At 49.7% G+C, this 14,126-nt stretch overlaps 1 protein-coding gene across 3 annotated transcripts in view; it reads left to right on the top strand.

The window, feature by feature from the left end:
* Nucleotides 1-14,126, top strand: part of LOC118382591 (fibulin-2-like) — a 318,974-nt gene that overhangs the window by 165,173 nt on the left and 139,675 nt on the right. For all 3 annotated transcript variants that reach the window (XR_008075151.1, XM_052474537.1, XM_052474538.1), the window contains exons 8-9: nucleotides 9,191-9,328; nucleotides 11,082-11,225. Coding sequence is in view for 2 of the 3 variants with exons in the window: in XM_052474537.1 (XP_052330497.1) it covers nucleotides 9,191-9,328; nucleotides 11,082-11,225 (282 nt within the window). In the remaining variant the exon portion in view is untranslated. The remainder of the gene's footprint in view (nucleotides 1-9,190; nucleotides 9,329-11,081; nucleotides 11,226-14,126) is intronic.

Genomic DNA, 14,126 nt, shown 5'->3' with positions numbered 1-14,126 from the left:
TAACAGGCAGGAAACAAGTTTGGTAGGCTACTAATGACCATAAGCAGCATCAGAGCTTGGAGAAGACTAATTACTGTGACTAACTGTGACTAAGACTAATTACTGTGCCTTCGTGACTTGTGACCGCTGGTGTAGTAATACGTAATACGAAGTAATACCAGTAATACGGTCACCGTAACAGCCCGACTGCCTCCCTATTAGCTCCGATGATTGCCACAAAAAGCCCCCCCATTATGTTCTCAGGGATGCATCCCATCAGACCCAATGACACATCCCTGTACATGCTGCTAATGCTAATGAACACCCCACCTAGTCAAACATCATCATACACTCACAAAGTCCAAAATGAATCACGTGTGAAGTGGAACTTCAATGTTAACCAAAGTTATGCAACATTTAATATATTCTATAATATTCTGAATGGTTACATGATTTCTTAGCTGGGTACTGGAACTCAGTCCTTTAAGAGGAGTCAAATGTTATTTTCCAGTGTTATCTATATACTCTCAGTGGTCAGTTTATTAGGTATAGTATATATCTAGTATATATATATTGTAGAAGGAGGAAATAGTATGAATAGTATGAATAACTTGATCAAAATAACATTTTGAATTAAAATACATCATTATTAGAATATGTTGGTATCCCGTAGTATAATAGTGACAACGCCCTTGAAGACAGTGTTTGGAGGATACTTCGGCACGTTCGACTTCGTTTCGGGCCTAACACACCCGTGCCAATATATCATCCAAACACATTATCAATTCATCAAACCATAACATGTCTTATTCCTGTTGAGTATAGCTTATATAATGTACCATTTGATGTGTAGCACTAGAGAATCCCAGACAAGTTCTGTTATTGTGTCATTTTCTCTGTAAATGTCTGCTTAGTTCTGTATTGTGTAAACTCAGTGGACAGTTTATTAGGTAGACCCATCTAGGACCGGACCCCCTTTGCCTCTGGACCAGGCAATGTTTTCCACTCCTCAATTATCAAGTGTTGGTGGAGCTGCTTCTTCTAGCTGATAGGAGTGGAACCCAGGGTGTGGTTTAGGAGTGGAACCCAGGGTGTGGTTGAGGAGTGGAACCCAGGGTGTGGTTGAGGAGTGGAACCCGGTGTGGTTGAGGAGTGGAACCCGGTGTGGTTGAGGAGTGGAACCCGGTGTGGTTGAGGAGTGGAACCGTGTGTGGTTTAGGAGTGGAACCCTGTGTGGTTTAGGAGTGGAACCCTGTGTGGTTTAGGAGTGGAACCCTGTGTGGTTTAGGAGTGGAACCCTGTGTGGTTGAGGAGTGGAACCCTGTGTGGTTGAGGAGTGGAACCCTGTGTGGTTTAGGAGTGGAACCCTGTGTGGTTTAGGAGTGGAATCCTGTGTGGTTTAGGAGTGGAACCCTGTGTGGTTTAGGAGTGGAACCCTGTGTGGTTGAGGAGTGGAACCCTGTGTGGTTTAGGAGTGGAACCTTGTGTGGTTGAGGAGTGGAACCCTGTGTGGTTGAGGAGTGGAACCCTGTGTGGTTTAGGAGTGGAACCCTGAGTGGTTTAGGAGTGGAACCCTGTGTGGTTTAGAGTGGAACCCTGTGTGGTTTAGGAGTGGAACCCTGTGTGGTTTAGGAGTGGAACCCTGTGTGGTTTAGGGAGTGGAACCCTGTGTGGTTTAGGAGTGGAACCCTGTGTGGTTTAGGAGTGGAATCCTGTGTGGTTTAGGAGTGGAACCCTGTGTGGTTTAGGAGTGGAACCCTGTGTGGTTTAGGAGTGGAACCCTGTGTGGTTGAGGAGTGGAACCCTGTGTGGTTTAGGAGTGGAACCTTGTGTGGTTGAGGAGTGGAACCCTGTGTGGTTTAGGAGTGGAACCCTGTGTGGTTTAGGAGTGGAACCCTGTGTGGTTTAGGAGTGGAACCCTGTGTGGTTTAGGAGTGGAACCCTGTGTGGTTTAGGAGTGGAACCCTGTGTGGTTTAGGAGTGGAACCCTGTGTGGTTTAGGAGTGGAACCCTGTGTGGTTTAGGAGTGGAACCCTGTGTGGCTGAGGAGTGGAACCCTGTGTGGTTTAGGAGTGGAACCTTGTGTGGTTGAGGAGTGGAACCCTGTGTGGTTGAGGAGTGGAACCCTGTGTGGTTTAGGAGTGGAACCCTGTGTGGTTTAGGAGTGGAACCCTGTGTGGTTTAGGAGTGGAACCCTGTGTGGTTTAGGAGTGGAACCCTGTGTGGTTTAGGAGTGGAACCTGGTGTGGTTTAGGAGTGGAACCCTGTGTGGTTTAGGAGTGGAACCCTGTGTGGTTTAGGAGTGGAACCCTGTGTGGTTTAGGAGTGGAATCCTGTGTGGTTTAGAGTGGAACCCTGTGTGGTTGTCTGCTGCAAGAACACATCCATGACAAGGACCGAAGAGTTGTGCGTTCCAAGATGCCGTTCTGCACACCGCTGTGAAATTGTGAAAATGATGATAATGCCCTTTTAGTGTAAGAGCTGATTGAAAAGACCGGCAGAAATGTTAGCTTTTTTTTGGTGGGATGGAGTTTTGGCCTGCCTGGTGACATCAGAGGTTGAATTAGTAAATAGACCAATAAGAAAGAGTTCCAAACCTCTCTGCCAGAACAGCTAGTTTTCCCCTCCTAGCAAAATCATTGTTTGAGAAATTGCTCACAGGAAGGTACTTAATTGATATCCAGAAATGATTTGATCTTGAGATACAAATGGCTGCATTGGACCTTGGCTGCTGTGACATTTTAAGGCAGTCATGTCTCCTCAGAAGGGTTACATGCTGCTGAATTAACTGTCTAAGGGGCAAATCCTAACTCATTTTCACTTAGTCATGCATTGATGTCAGTGTAGTAGTGTCTCCTCTCCTCCAGATATTGATGAGTGTCTCCTCTCCTCCAGATATTGATGAGTGTGTGGTGTCTCCTCTCCTCCAGATATTGATGAGTGTCTCCTCTCCTCCAGATATTGATGAGTGTGTGGTGTCTCCTCTCCTCCAGATATTGATGAGTGTCTCCTCTCCTCCAGATATTGATGAGTGTATGGTGTCTCCTCTCCTCCAGATATTGATGAGTGTATGGTGTCTCCTCTCCTCCAGATATTGATGAGTGTATGGTGTCTCCTCTCCTCCAGATATTGATGAGTGTATGGTGTCTCCTCTCCTCCAGATATTGATGAGTGTGTGGTGTCTCCTCCAGATATTGATGAGTGTGTGGTGTCTCCTCTCCTCCAGATATTGATGAGTGTGTGGTGTCTCCTCTCCTCCAGATATTGATGAGTGTATGGTGTCTTCTCTCCTCCAGATATTGATGAGTGTATGGTGTCTCCTCTCCTCCAGATATTGATGAGTGTCTGGTGTCTCCTCCAGATATTGATGAGTGTGTGGTGTCTCCTCTCCTCCAGATATTGATGAGTGTGTGGTGTCTCCTCTCCTCCAGATATTGATGAGTGTATGGTGTCTTCTCTCCTCCAGATATTGATGAGTGTATGGTGTCTCCTCTCCTCCAGATATTGATGAGTGTCTGGTGTCTCCTCCAGATATTGATGAGTGTATGGTGTCTCCTCTCCTCCAGATATTGATGAGTGTATGGTGTCTTCTCTCCTCCAGATATTGATGAGTGTGTGGTGTCTCCTCTCCTCCAGATATTGATGAGTGTGTGGTGTCTCCTCTCCTCCAGATATTGATGAGTGTGTGGTGTCTCCTCTCCTCCAGATATTGATGAGTGTGTGGTGTCTCCTCTCCTCCAGATATTGATGAGTGTATGGTGTCTCCTCTCCTCCAGATATTGATGATTGTATGGTGTCTCCTCTCCTCCAGATATTGATGAGTGTATGGTGTCTCCTCTCCTCCAGATATTGATGAGTGTATGGTGTCTCCTCTCCTCCAGATATTGATGAGTGTATGGTGTCTCCTCTCCTCCAGATATTGATGAGTGTATGGTGTCTCCTCTCCTCCAGATATTGATGAGTGTATGGTGTCTTCTCTCCTCCAGATATTGATGAGTGTCTCCTCTCCTCCAGATATTGATGAGTGTATGGTGTCTTCTCTCCTCCAGATATTGATGAGTGTGTGGTGTCTCCTCTCCTCCAGATATTGATGAGTGTATGGTGTCTCCTCTCCTCCAGATATTGATGAGTGTGTGGTGTCTCCTCTCCTCCAGATATTGATGAGTGTGTGGTGTCTCCTCTCCTCCAGATATTGATGAGTGTATGGTGTCTTCTCTCCTCCAGATATTGATGAGTGTCTCCTCTCCTCCAGATATTGATGAGTGTGTGGTGTCTCCTCTCCTCCAGATATTGATGAGTGTGTGGTGTCTTCTCTCCTCCAGATATTGATGAGTGTATGGTGTCTTCTCTCCTCCAGATATTGATGAGTGTGTGGTGTCTCCTCTCCTCCAGATATTGATGAGTGTATGGTGTCTCCTCTCCTCCAGATATTGATGAGTGTGTGGTGTCTCCTCTCCTCCAGATATTGATGAGTGTGTGGTGTCGCCTCTCCTCCAGATATTGATGAGTGTATGGTGTCTCCTCTCCTCCAGATATTGATGAGTGTGTGGTGTCTCCTCTCCTCCAGATATTGATGAGTGTATGGTGTCTTCTCTCCTCCAGATATTGATGAGTGTGTGGTGTCTCCTCTCCTCCAGATATTGATGAGTGTCTCCTCTCCTCCAGATATTGATGAGTGTGTGGTGTCTCCTCTCCTCCAGATATTGATGAGTGTATGGTGTCTTCTCTCCTCCAGATATTGATGAGTGTGTGGTGTCTCCTCTCCTCCAGATATTGATGAGTGTATGGTGTCTTCTCTCCTCCAGATATTGATGAGTGTATGGTGTCTCCTCTCCTCCAGATATTGATGAGTGTATGGTGTCTCCTCTCCTCCAGATATTGATGAGTGTATGGTGTCTCCTCTCCTCCAGATATTGATGAGTGTATGGTGTCTCCTCTCCTCCAGATATTGATGAGTGTCTCCTCTCCTCCAGATATTGATGAGTGTATGGTGTCTCCTCTCCTCCAGATATTGATGAGTGTATGGTGTCTCCTCTCCTCCAGATATTGATGAGTGTGTGGTGTCTCCTCTCCTCCAGATATTGATGAGTGTATGGTGTCTCCTCTCCTCCAGATATTGATGAGTGTATGGTGTCTCCTCTCCTCCAGATATTGATGAGTGTCTCCTCTCCTCCAGATATTGATGAGTGTATGGTGTCTCCTCTCCTCCAGATATTGATGAGTGTCTCCTCTCCTCCAGATATTGATGAGTGTATGGTGTCTCCTCTCCTCCAGATATTGATGAGTGTGTGGTGTCTCCTCCAGATATTGATGAGTGTGTGGTGTCTCCTCTCCTCCAGATATTGATGAGTGTATGGTGTCTTCTCTCCTCCAGATATTGATGAGTGTATGGTGTCTCCTCTCCTCCAGATATTGATGAGTGTATGGTGTCTCCTCTCCTCCAGATATTGATGAGTGTGTGGTGTCTCCTCTCCTCCAGATATTGATGAGTGTGTGGTGTCTCCTCTCCTCCAGATATTGATGAGTGTGTGGTGTCTCCTCCAGATATTGATGAGTGTATGGTGTCTCCTCTCCTCCAGATATTGATGAGTGTGTGGTGTCTCCTCTCCTCCAGATATTGATGAGTGTGTAGTGTCTCCTCTCCTCCAGATATTGATGAGTGTATGGTGTCTCCTCTCCTCCAGATATTGATGAGTGTATGGTGTCTCCTCTCCTCCAGATATTGATGAGTGTATGGTGTCTCCTCCTCCAGATATTGATGAGTGTCTGGTGTCTCCTCCAGATATTGATGAGTGTATGGTGTCTCCTCTCCTCCAGATATTGATGAGTGTATGGTGTCCCTCTCCTCCAGATATTGATGAGTGTATGGTGTCTCCTCTCCTCCAGATATTGATGAGTGTGTGGTGTCTCCTCTCCTCCAGATATTGATGAGTGTATGGTGTCTTCTCTCCTCCAGATATTGATGAGTGTGTGGTGTCTCCTCTCCTCCAGATATTGATGAGTGTATGGTGTCTCCTCTCCTCCAGATATTGATGAGTGTATGGTGTCTCCTCCAGATATTGATGAGTGTGTGGTGTCTCCTCCAGATATTGATGAGTGTGTGGTGTCTCCTCTCCTCCAGATATTGATGAGTGTATGGTGTCTCCTCTCCTCCAGATATTGATGAGTGTGTGGTGTCTCCTCTCCTCCAGATATTGATGAGTGTATGGTGTCTTCTCTCCTCCAGATATTGATGAGTGTGTGGTGTCTCCTCTCCTCCAGATATTGATGAGTGTATGGTGTCTCCTCTCCTCCAGATATTGATGAGTGTATGGTGTCTCCTCTCCTCCAGATATTGATGAGTGTATGGTGTCTCCTCTCCTCCAGATATTGATGAGTGTATGGTGTCTCCTCTCCTCCAGATATTGATGAGTGTATGGTGTCTTCTCTCCTCCAGATATTGTTGAGTGTGTGGTGTCTCCTCCAGATATTGATGAGTGTGTGGTGTCTCCTCTCCTCCAGATATTGATGAGTGTATGGTGTCTCCTCTCCTCCAGATATTGATGAGTGTGTGGTGTCTCCTCCAGATATTGATGAGTGTCTCCTCTCCTCCAGATATTGATGAGTGTGTGGTGTCTTCTCTCCTCCAGATATTGATGAGTGTATGGTGTCTTCTCTCCTCCAGATATTGATGAGTGTGTGGTGTCTCCTCTCCTCCAGATATTGATGTCAGTGTAGTAGTGTCTTCTCTCCTCCAGATATTGATGAGTGTATGGTGTCTCCTCTCCTCCAGATATTGATGAGTGTGTGGTGTCTCCTCTCCTCCAGATATTGATGAGTGTGTGGTGTCTCCTCTCCTCCAGATATTGATGAGTGTCTCCTCTCCTCCAGATATTGATGAGTGTATGGTGTCTCCTCTCCTCCAGATATTGATGAGTGTATAGTGTCTCCTCTCCTCCAGATATTGATGAGTGTGTGGTGTCTTCTCTCCTCCAGATATTGATGAGTGTGTGGTGTCTCCTCTCCTCCAGATATTGATGAGTGTATGGTGTCTCCTCTCCTCCAGATATTGATGAGTGTATGGTGTCTTCTCTCCTCCAGATATTGATGAGTGTATGGTGTCTCCTCTCCTCCAGATATTGATGAGTGTATGGTGTCTCCTCTCCTCCAGATATTGATGAGTGTATGGTGTCTCCTCTCCTCCAGATATTGATGAGTGTGTGGTGTCTTCTCTCCTCCAGATATTGATGAGTGTGTGGTGTCTTCTCTCCTCCAGATATTGATGAGTGTGTGGTGTCTCCTCTCCTCCAGATATTGATGAGTGTATGGTGTCTCCTCTCCTCCAGATATTGATGAGTGTATGGTGTCTCCTCTCCTCCAGATATTGATGAGTGTATGGTGTCTCCTCTCCTCCAGATATTGATGAGTGTGTGGTGTCTCCTCTCCTCCAGATATTGATGAGTGTGTGGTGTCTCCTCTCCTCCAGATATTGATGAGTGTATGGTGTCTCCTCTCCTCCAGATATTGATGAGTGTATGGTGTCTCCTCTCCTCCAGATATTGATGAGTGTATGGTGTCTCCTCTCCTCCAGATATTGATGAGTGTGTGGTGTCTCCTCTCCTCCAGATATTGATGAGTGTATGGTGTCTCCTCTCCTCCAGATATTGATGAGTGTATGGTGTCTCCTCTCCTCCAGATATTGATAATTGTGTGGTGTCTTCTCTCCTCCAGATATTGATGAGTGTATGGTGTCTCCTCTCCTCCAGATATTGATGAGTGTATGGTGTCTTCTCTCCTCCAGATATTGATGAGTGTCTCCTCTCCTCCAGATATTGATGAGTGTATGGTGTCTTCTCTCCTCCAGATATTGATGAGTGTATGGTGTCTCCTCCAGATATTGATGAGTGTATGGTGTCTCCTCTCCTCCAGATATTGATGAGTGTATGGTGTCTCCTCCAGATATTGATGAGTGTATGGTGTCTTCTCTCCTCCAGATATTGATGAGTGTGTGGTGTCTCCTCTCCTCCAGATATTGATGAGTGTATGGTGTCTCCTCTCCTCCAGATATTGATGAGTGTGTGGTGTCTCCTCTCCTCCAGATATTGATGAGTGTATGGTGTTTCCTCCAGATATTGATGAGTGTATGGTGTCTCCTCTCCTCCAGATATTGATGAGTGTGTGGTGTCTCCTCTCCTCCAGATATTGATGAGTGTATGGTGTCTCCTCTTCTCCAGATATTGATGAGTGTATGGTGTCTCCTCTCCTCCAGATATTGATGAGTGTGTGGTGTCTCCTCTCCTCCAGATATTGATGAGTGTATGGTGTCTCCTCCAGATATTGATGAGTGTATGGTGTCTCCTCTCCTCCATATATTGATGAGTGTGTGGTGTCTCCTCTCCTCCAGATATTGATGAGTGTATGGTGTCTCCTCTCCTCCAGATATTGATGAGTGTGTGGTGTCTCCTCTCCTCCAGATATTGATGAGTGTATGGTGTCTCCTCCAGATATTGATGAGTGTATGGTGTCTCCTCTCCTCCAGATATTGATGAGTGTGTGGTGTCTCCTCTCCTCCAGATATTGATGAGTGTATGGTGTCTCCTCTCCTCCAGATATTGATGAGTGTATGGTGTCTCCTCTCCTCCAGATATTGATGAGTGTATGGTGTCTCCTCTCCTCCAGATATTGATGAGTGTATGGTGTCTCCTCTCCTCCAGATATTGATGAGTGTATGGTGTCTCCTCTCCTCCAGATATTGATGAGTGTGTGGTGTCTTCTCTCCTCCAGATATTGATGAGTGTCTCCTCTCCTCCAGATATTGATGAGTGTGTGGTGTCTCCTCTCCTCCAGATATTGATGAGTGTCTCCTCTCCTCCAGATATTGATGAGTGTGTGGTGTCTCCTCTCCTCCAGATATTGATGAGTGTCTCCTCTCCTCCAGATATTGATGAGTGTGTGGTGTCTTCTCTCCTCCAGATATTGATGAGTGTCTCCTCTCCTCCAGATATTGATGAGTGTGTGGTGTCTTCTCTCCTCCAGATATTGATGAGTGTCTCCTCTCCTCCAGATATTGATGAGTGTGTGGTGTCTCCTCTCCTCCAGATATTGATGAGTGTCTCCTCTCCTCCAGATATTGATGAGTGTATGGTGTCTCCTCTCCTCCAGATATTGATGAGTGTGTGGTGTCTCCTCTCCTCCAGATATTGATAATTGTGTGGTGTCTTCTCTCCTCCAGATATTGATGAGTGTCTGGTGCGCAGCCACAACTGTGGTCAAAGGTTTGAGTGTGAGAACACGGAGGGCTCCTTCCTGTGTAACCCTAAACAGAGATGTCTCACCGGCTTCACCCAGGACTCACATGGAAACTGCATTGGTAAGCCATCACATCTGATTCAGGGTCAGAAGCCTGCTATTCTCCTAATGGTTAAGATTATGTGTTGGTGCTTGGGGATTTGATCCTAGATGTGTGGTTAAGGCCAACAGAAATGTCTCACTGGATTCACTCAGGGTACGTGGAAACTGAATCGGTGAGAGAGACCTCTAATGACTCCAAGTGGACATACAGTGAACTACATTGTGTCTGTTGAATTAAACCCCCCTCTCTCTCCCCACCCCCCTCTCTCCCCACCCCCCTCTCTCCCCACCCTCCTCTCTCCCCACCCTCTCTCTCTCTCTCTCCCCACCCTCCCTGTCTCTCTCTCTCCCCACCCTCCCTGTCTCTCTCTCTCTCCCCACCCTCCCTCTCTCTCTCTCCCCACCCTCCCTCTCTCTCTCTCTCTCCCCACCCTCCCTGTCTCTCTCTCTCTCTCCCCACCCTCCCTGTCTCTCTCTCTCTCCCCACCCTCCTCTCTCTCTCTCTCCCCCACCCTCCCTGTCTCTCCCCCTCTATCCCCACCCTCCCTCTCTCCCCACCCTCCCTCTCTCCCCACCCTACCTGTCTCTCCCCCTCTATCCCCACCCTCCCTCTCTCCCCACCCTCCCCTGTCTCTCCCCACCCTCCCTCTCTCCCCACCCACCCTCTCCCCACCCTCCCTCTCTCCCCACCCCTCTCTCTCCCCACCCTCCCCTGTCTCTCCCCACCCTCCCCTCTCCCCACCCTCTCTCTCTCTCTCTCCCCACCCTCCCTCTCTCCCCACCCTCCCTCTCTCCCCACCCCTCTCTCTCTCTCCCCCACCCTCCCTCTCTCCCCACCCTCCCTCTCTCTCCCCACCCTCCCTCTCTCCCCACCCCTCTCTCTCTCCCCACCCTCCCTCTCTCCCCACCCTCCCCTGTCTCTCCCCACCCTCCCCCTGTCTCTCCCCACCCTCCCTCTCTCCCCACCCTCCCTCTCTCCCCACCCTCCCCTGTCTCTCCCCACCCTCCCCCTCTCTCCCCACCCTCCCTCTCTCCCCACCCTACCTGTCTCTCCCCTATCCCCACCCTCTCTCTCTCTTTCTCCCCCTCCCTCCTTTCCTTCCCTCCCTCCCCACCCTCCTCTCCCTCTCTCTCCCCACCCTCCCCCCCTCTCTCTCCCCACCCTCCCTCTCTCTCTCCCCACCCTCCCTCTCTCTCTCTCCCCACCCTCCCTCTCTCTCTCTCCCCACTCTCCCACTCTCCCCTCCCTCTCCCCACCCACCCACCCTCCCTCCCTCCCTCCCCTCTCCTCTCTCTCTCTCCCCCCTCTCTCTCCCCCCTCTCTCTCCCCACCCTCCCTCCCCACCCCCCTCTCTCTCCCCACCCTCCCTCTCTCTCTCCCCACCCTCCTCTCGCTCTTCCCCCGTCGCTCTTCCCCCCGTCTCTCATCCCACCCACCCTCCCTCTCTCTTCCCACCCCCTCTTCCCACCCTCCCCCTCTCCCCACCCTTCCCCCCTCTCTCCCCACCCTCCCCCTCTAACCCCACCCTGCCTTTCTCCCCAACCCCACTCCCCCTATCTCTACGTGTCCCTCTCTCTTCCCCCCCTCTCTCCCCACCCTCTCTCTCCCCACCCCTCCCTCTCTCTCCCCACCCTCTCTCTCCCCACCCTCTCTCTCTCTTCCCCTCTCTCCCCACCCTCCCTCTCTCTCCCCACCCTCCCTCTCTCTCCCCCCCTCCTTCTCTCTCCCCACCCCCACCCTCCCTCCCTCCTCTCTCTCCATCTCCCTCCAGATATTAATGAGTGCAGTAGTCTATCTGATCCGTGCAGTGCTGGTTTTCACTGTATCAACACTGTGGGCTCCTATACCTGTCAGAGGAAGGTTATCATGTGTAGTCAGGGTTACCACTCCAGCCCTGATGGAACACGCTGCATCGGTAAGTTATGGTATGGTGAGTTGTGTGGTGTGTTGAGATGTGTTGTGGTGATGTGTGATTGGTTACGTGGTGTCACCAACCGGTCAATCTAGTCGATCACCAAAAATTTCTGTAAAAAACCATAAAGCCTTGCTGTTGGCAGTAGGTGCACTTGATTCAACAGCCCTGGTGCTGTTGGCGGTAGGTGCACTTGATTCAACAGCCCTGGTGCTGTTGGCGGTAGGTGCACTTGATTCAACAGCCCTGGTGCTGTTGGCGGTAGGTGCACTTGATTCAACAGCCCTGGTGCTGTTGGCGGTAGGTGCACTTGATTCAACAGCCCTGGTGCTGTTGGCGGTAGGTGCACTCTGATTCAACAGCCCTGGTGCTGTTGCCGGTAGGTGCACTTGATTCAACAGCCCTGGTGCTGTTGGCAGTAGGTGCACTTGATTCAACAGCCCTGGTGCTGTTGCCGGTAGGTGCACTTGATTCAACAGCCCTGGTGCTGTTGGCAGTAGGTGCACTTGATTCAACATCCCTGGTGCTGTTGGCGGTAGGTGCACTTGATTCAACAGCCCTGGTGCTGTTGGCGGTAGGTGCACTTGATTCAACAGCCCTGGTGCTGTTGGCGGTAGGTGCACTTGATTCAACAGCCCTGGTGCTGTTGGCGGTAGGTGCACTTGACTCAACAGCCCTGGTGCTGTTGGCGGTAGGTGCACTTGATTCAACAGCCCTGGTGCTGTTGGCAGTAGGTGCACTTGATTCAACAGCCCTGGTGCTGTTGCCAGTAGGTGCACTTGATTCAACATCCCTGGTGCTGTTGGCGGTAGGTGCACTTGATTCAACAGCCCTGGTGCTGTTGGCGGTGGTGTACTTGATTCAACAGCCCTGGTGCTGTTGGCGGTAGGTGCACTTGATTCAACAGCCCTGGTGCTGTTGGCAGTAGGTGCACTTGATTCAACATCCCTGGTGCTGTTGGCGGTAGGTGCACTTGATTCAACAGCCCTGGTGCTGTTGGCGGTAGGTGCACTTGATTCAACAGCCCTGGTGTTGTTGGCGGAAGGTGCACTTGTTTCAACATCCCTGGTGCTGTTGGCGGTAGGTGCACTTGATTCAGCAGCCCTGGTGCTGTTGGCGGTAGGTGCACTTGATTCAACAGCCCTGGTGCTGTTGGCGGTAGGTGCACTTGATTCAACAGCCCTGGTGCTGTTGGCGGTAGGTGCATTTGATTCAACAGCCCTGGTGCTGTTGGCAGTAGGTGCACTTGATTCAACAGCCCTGGTGCTGTTGCCAGTAGGTGCACTTGATTCAACATCCCTGGTGCTGTTGGCGGTAGGTGCACTTGATTCAACAGCCCTGGTGCTGTTGGCGGTAGGTGCACTTGATTCAACAGCCCTGGTGCTGTTGGCGGTAGGTGCACTTGATTCAGCAGCCCTGGTGCTGTTGGCGGTAGGTGCATTCCTGATTCAACAGCCCTGGTGCTGTTGGCGGTAGGTGCACTTGATTCAGCAGCCCTGGTGCTGTTGGCGGTAGGTGCACTTGATTCAACAGCCCTGGTGCTGTTGGCGGTAGGTGCACTTGATTCAACAGCCCTGGTGCTGTTGGCGGTAGGTGCACTTGATTCAACAGCCCTGGTGCTGTTGCCGGTAGGTGCACTTGATTCAACAGCCCTGCTGCTGTTGGCAGTAGGTGCACTTGATTCAGCAGCCCTGGTGCTGTTGGCGGTAGGTGCACTTGATTCAACAGCCCTGGTGCTGTTGGCGGTAGGTGCACTTGATTCAACAGCCCTGGTGCTGTTGGCAGTAGGTGCACTTGATTCAACAGCCCTGGTGCTGTTGGCAGTAGGTGCACTTGATTCAACAGCCCTGGTGCTGTTGGCAGTACGTGCACTTGATTCAACAGCCCTGGTGCTGTTGGCGGTAGGTGCACTTGATTCAACAGCCCTGGTGCTGTTGGCGGTAGGTGCACTTGATTCAACAGCCCTGGTGCTGTTGGCAGTAGGTGCACTTGATTCAGCAGCCCTGGTGCTGTTGGCGGTAGGTGCACTTGATTCAACAGCCCTGGTGCTGTTGGCAGTAGGTGCACTTGATTCAGCAGCCCTGGTGCTGTTGGCAGTAGGTGCACTTGATTCAACAGCCCTGTTGTGGGAGGTGCACTTGATTCAACAACCCTGTTGGTGGGAGGTGTACTTGATTCAACAACCCTGTTGGTGGGAGGTGCACTTGATTCAACAACCCTGTTGGTGGGAGGTGTACTTGATTCAACAACCCTGTTGGTGGGAGGTGCACTTGATTCAACAGCCCTGTTGTGGGAGGTGCACTTGATTCAACAACCCTGTTGGTGGGAGGTGCACTTGATTCAACAGCCCTGGTGCTGTTGGCGGTAGGTGCACTTGATTCAACAACCCTGTTGGTGGAAGGTGCACTTGATTCAACAACCCTGTTGGTGGGAGGTGTACTTGATTCAGCAGCCTTGGCACCGGGAAGGAACAGTGTTCCCATTTTGAATCATTTCATGTGTCTGAAGGTAGAATTCTGCCTACCCGGCAGGCCCAGGGAGCCAATCAAGTTCACCTACAGGCCTACAGCTGGCCAATTAGATATCTCAGATCACGGTGTCTGTACAGTTTCCTTGACCCATAAACTGTAAAAAGAAGCATCGAACGCGCAGCAAAGTTGATACTGTGAGATTTCAAAACTTTTAAAGCCATGATGAGATATTCAACAAATACTCATAAAAACAGCAGCTCTTTGCTGTAAGTTTATGTTAAAGTAGTTATTCAATACTGTCAACACTGTTCAACACCTATACAGAACAGTAGACCTATACAGAACAGTAGACCTATACAGAACAGTAGACCTATACAGAACAGTAGACCTGTACAGAACAGTAGACCTATACAGAACAGTAGACCTATACAGA

This window comes from Oncorhynchus keta, chromosome 21 (genome assembly GCF_023373465.1).
Source record: "Oncorhynchus keta strain PuntledgeMale-10-30-2019 chromosome 21, Oket_V2, whole genome shotgun sequence".
In the NCBI taxonomy this organism is placed as follows: domain Eukaryota; kingdom Metazoa; phylum Chordata; class Actinopteri; order Salmoniformes; family Salmonidae; genus Oncorhynchus; species Oncorhynchus keta.
Note: the sequence above shows the minus strand (reverse complement) of the source record. Positions and strands in the feature narration are given on the sequence as shown.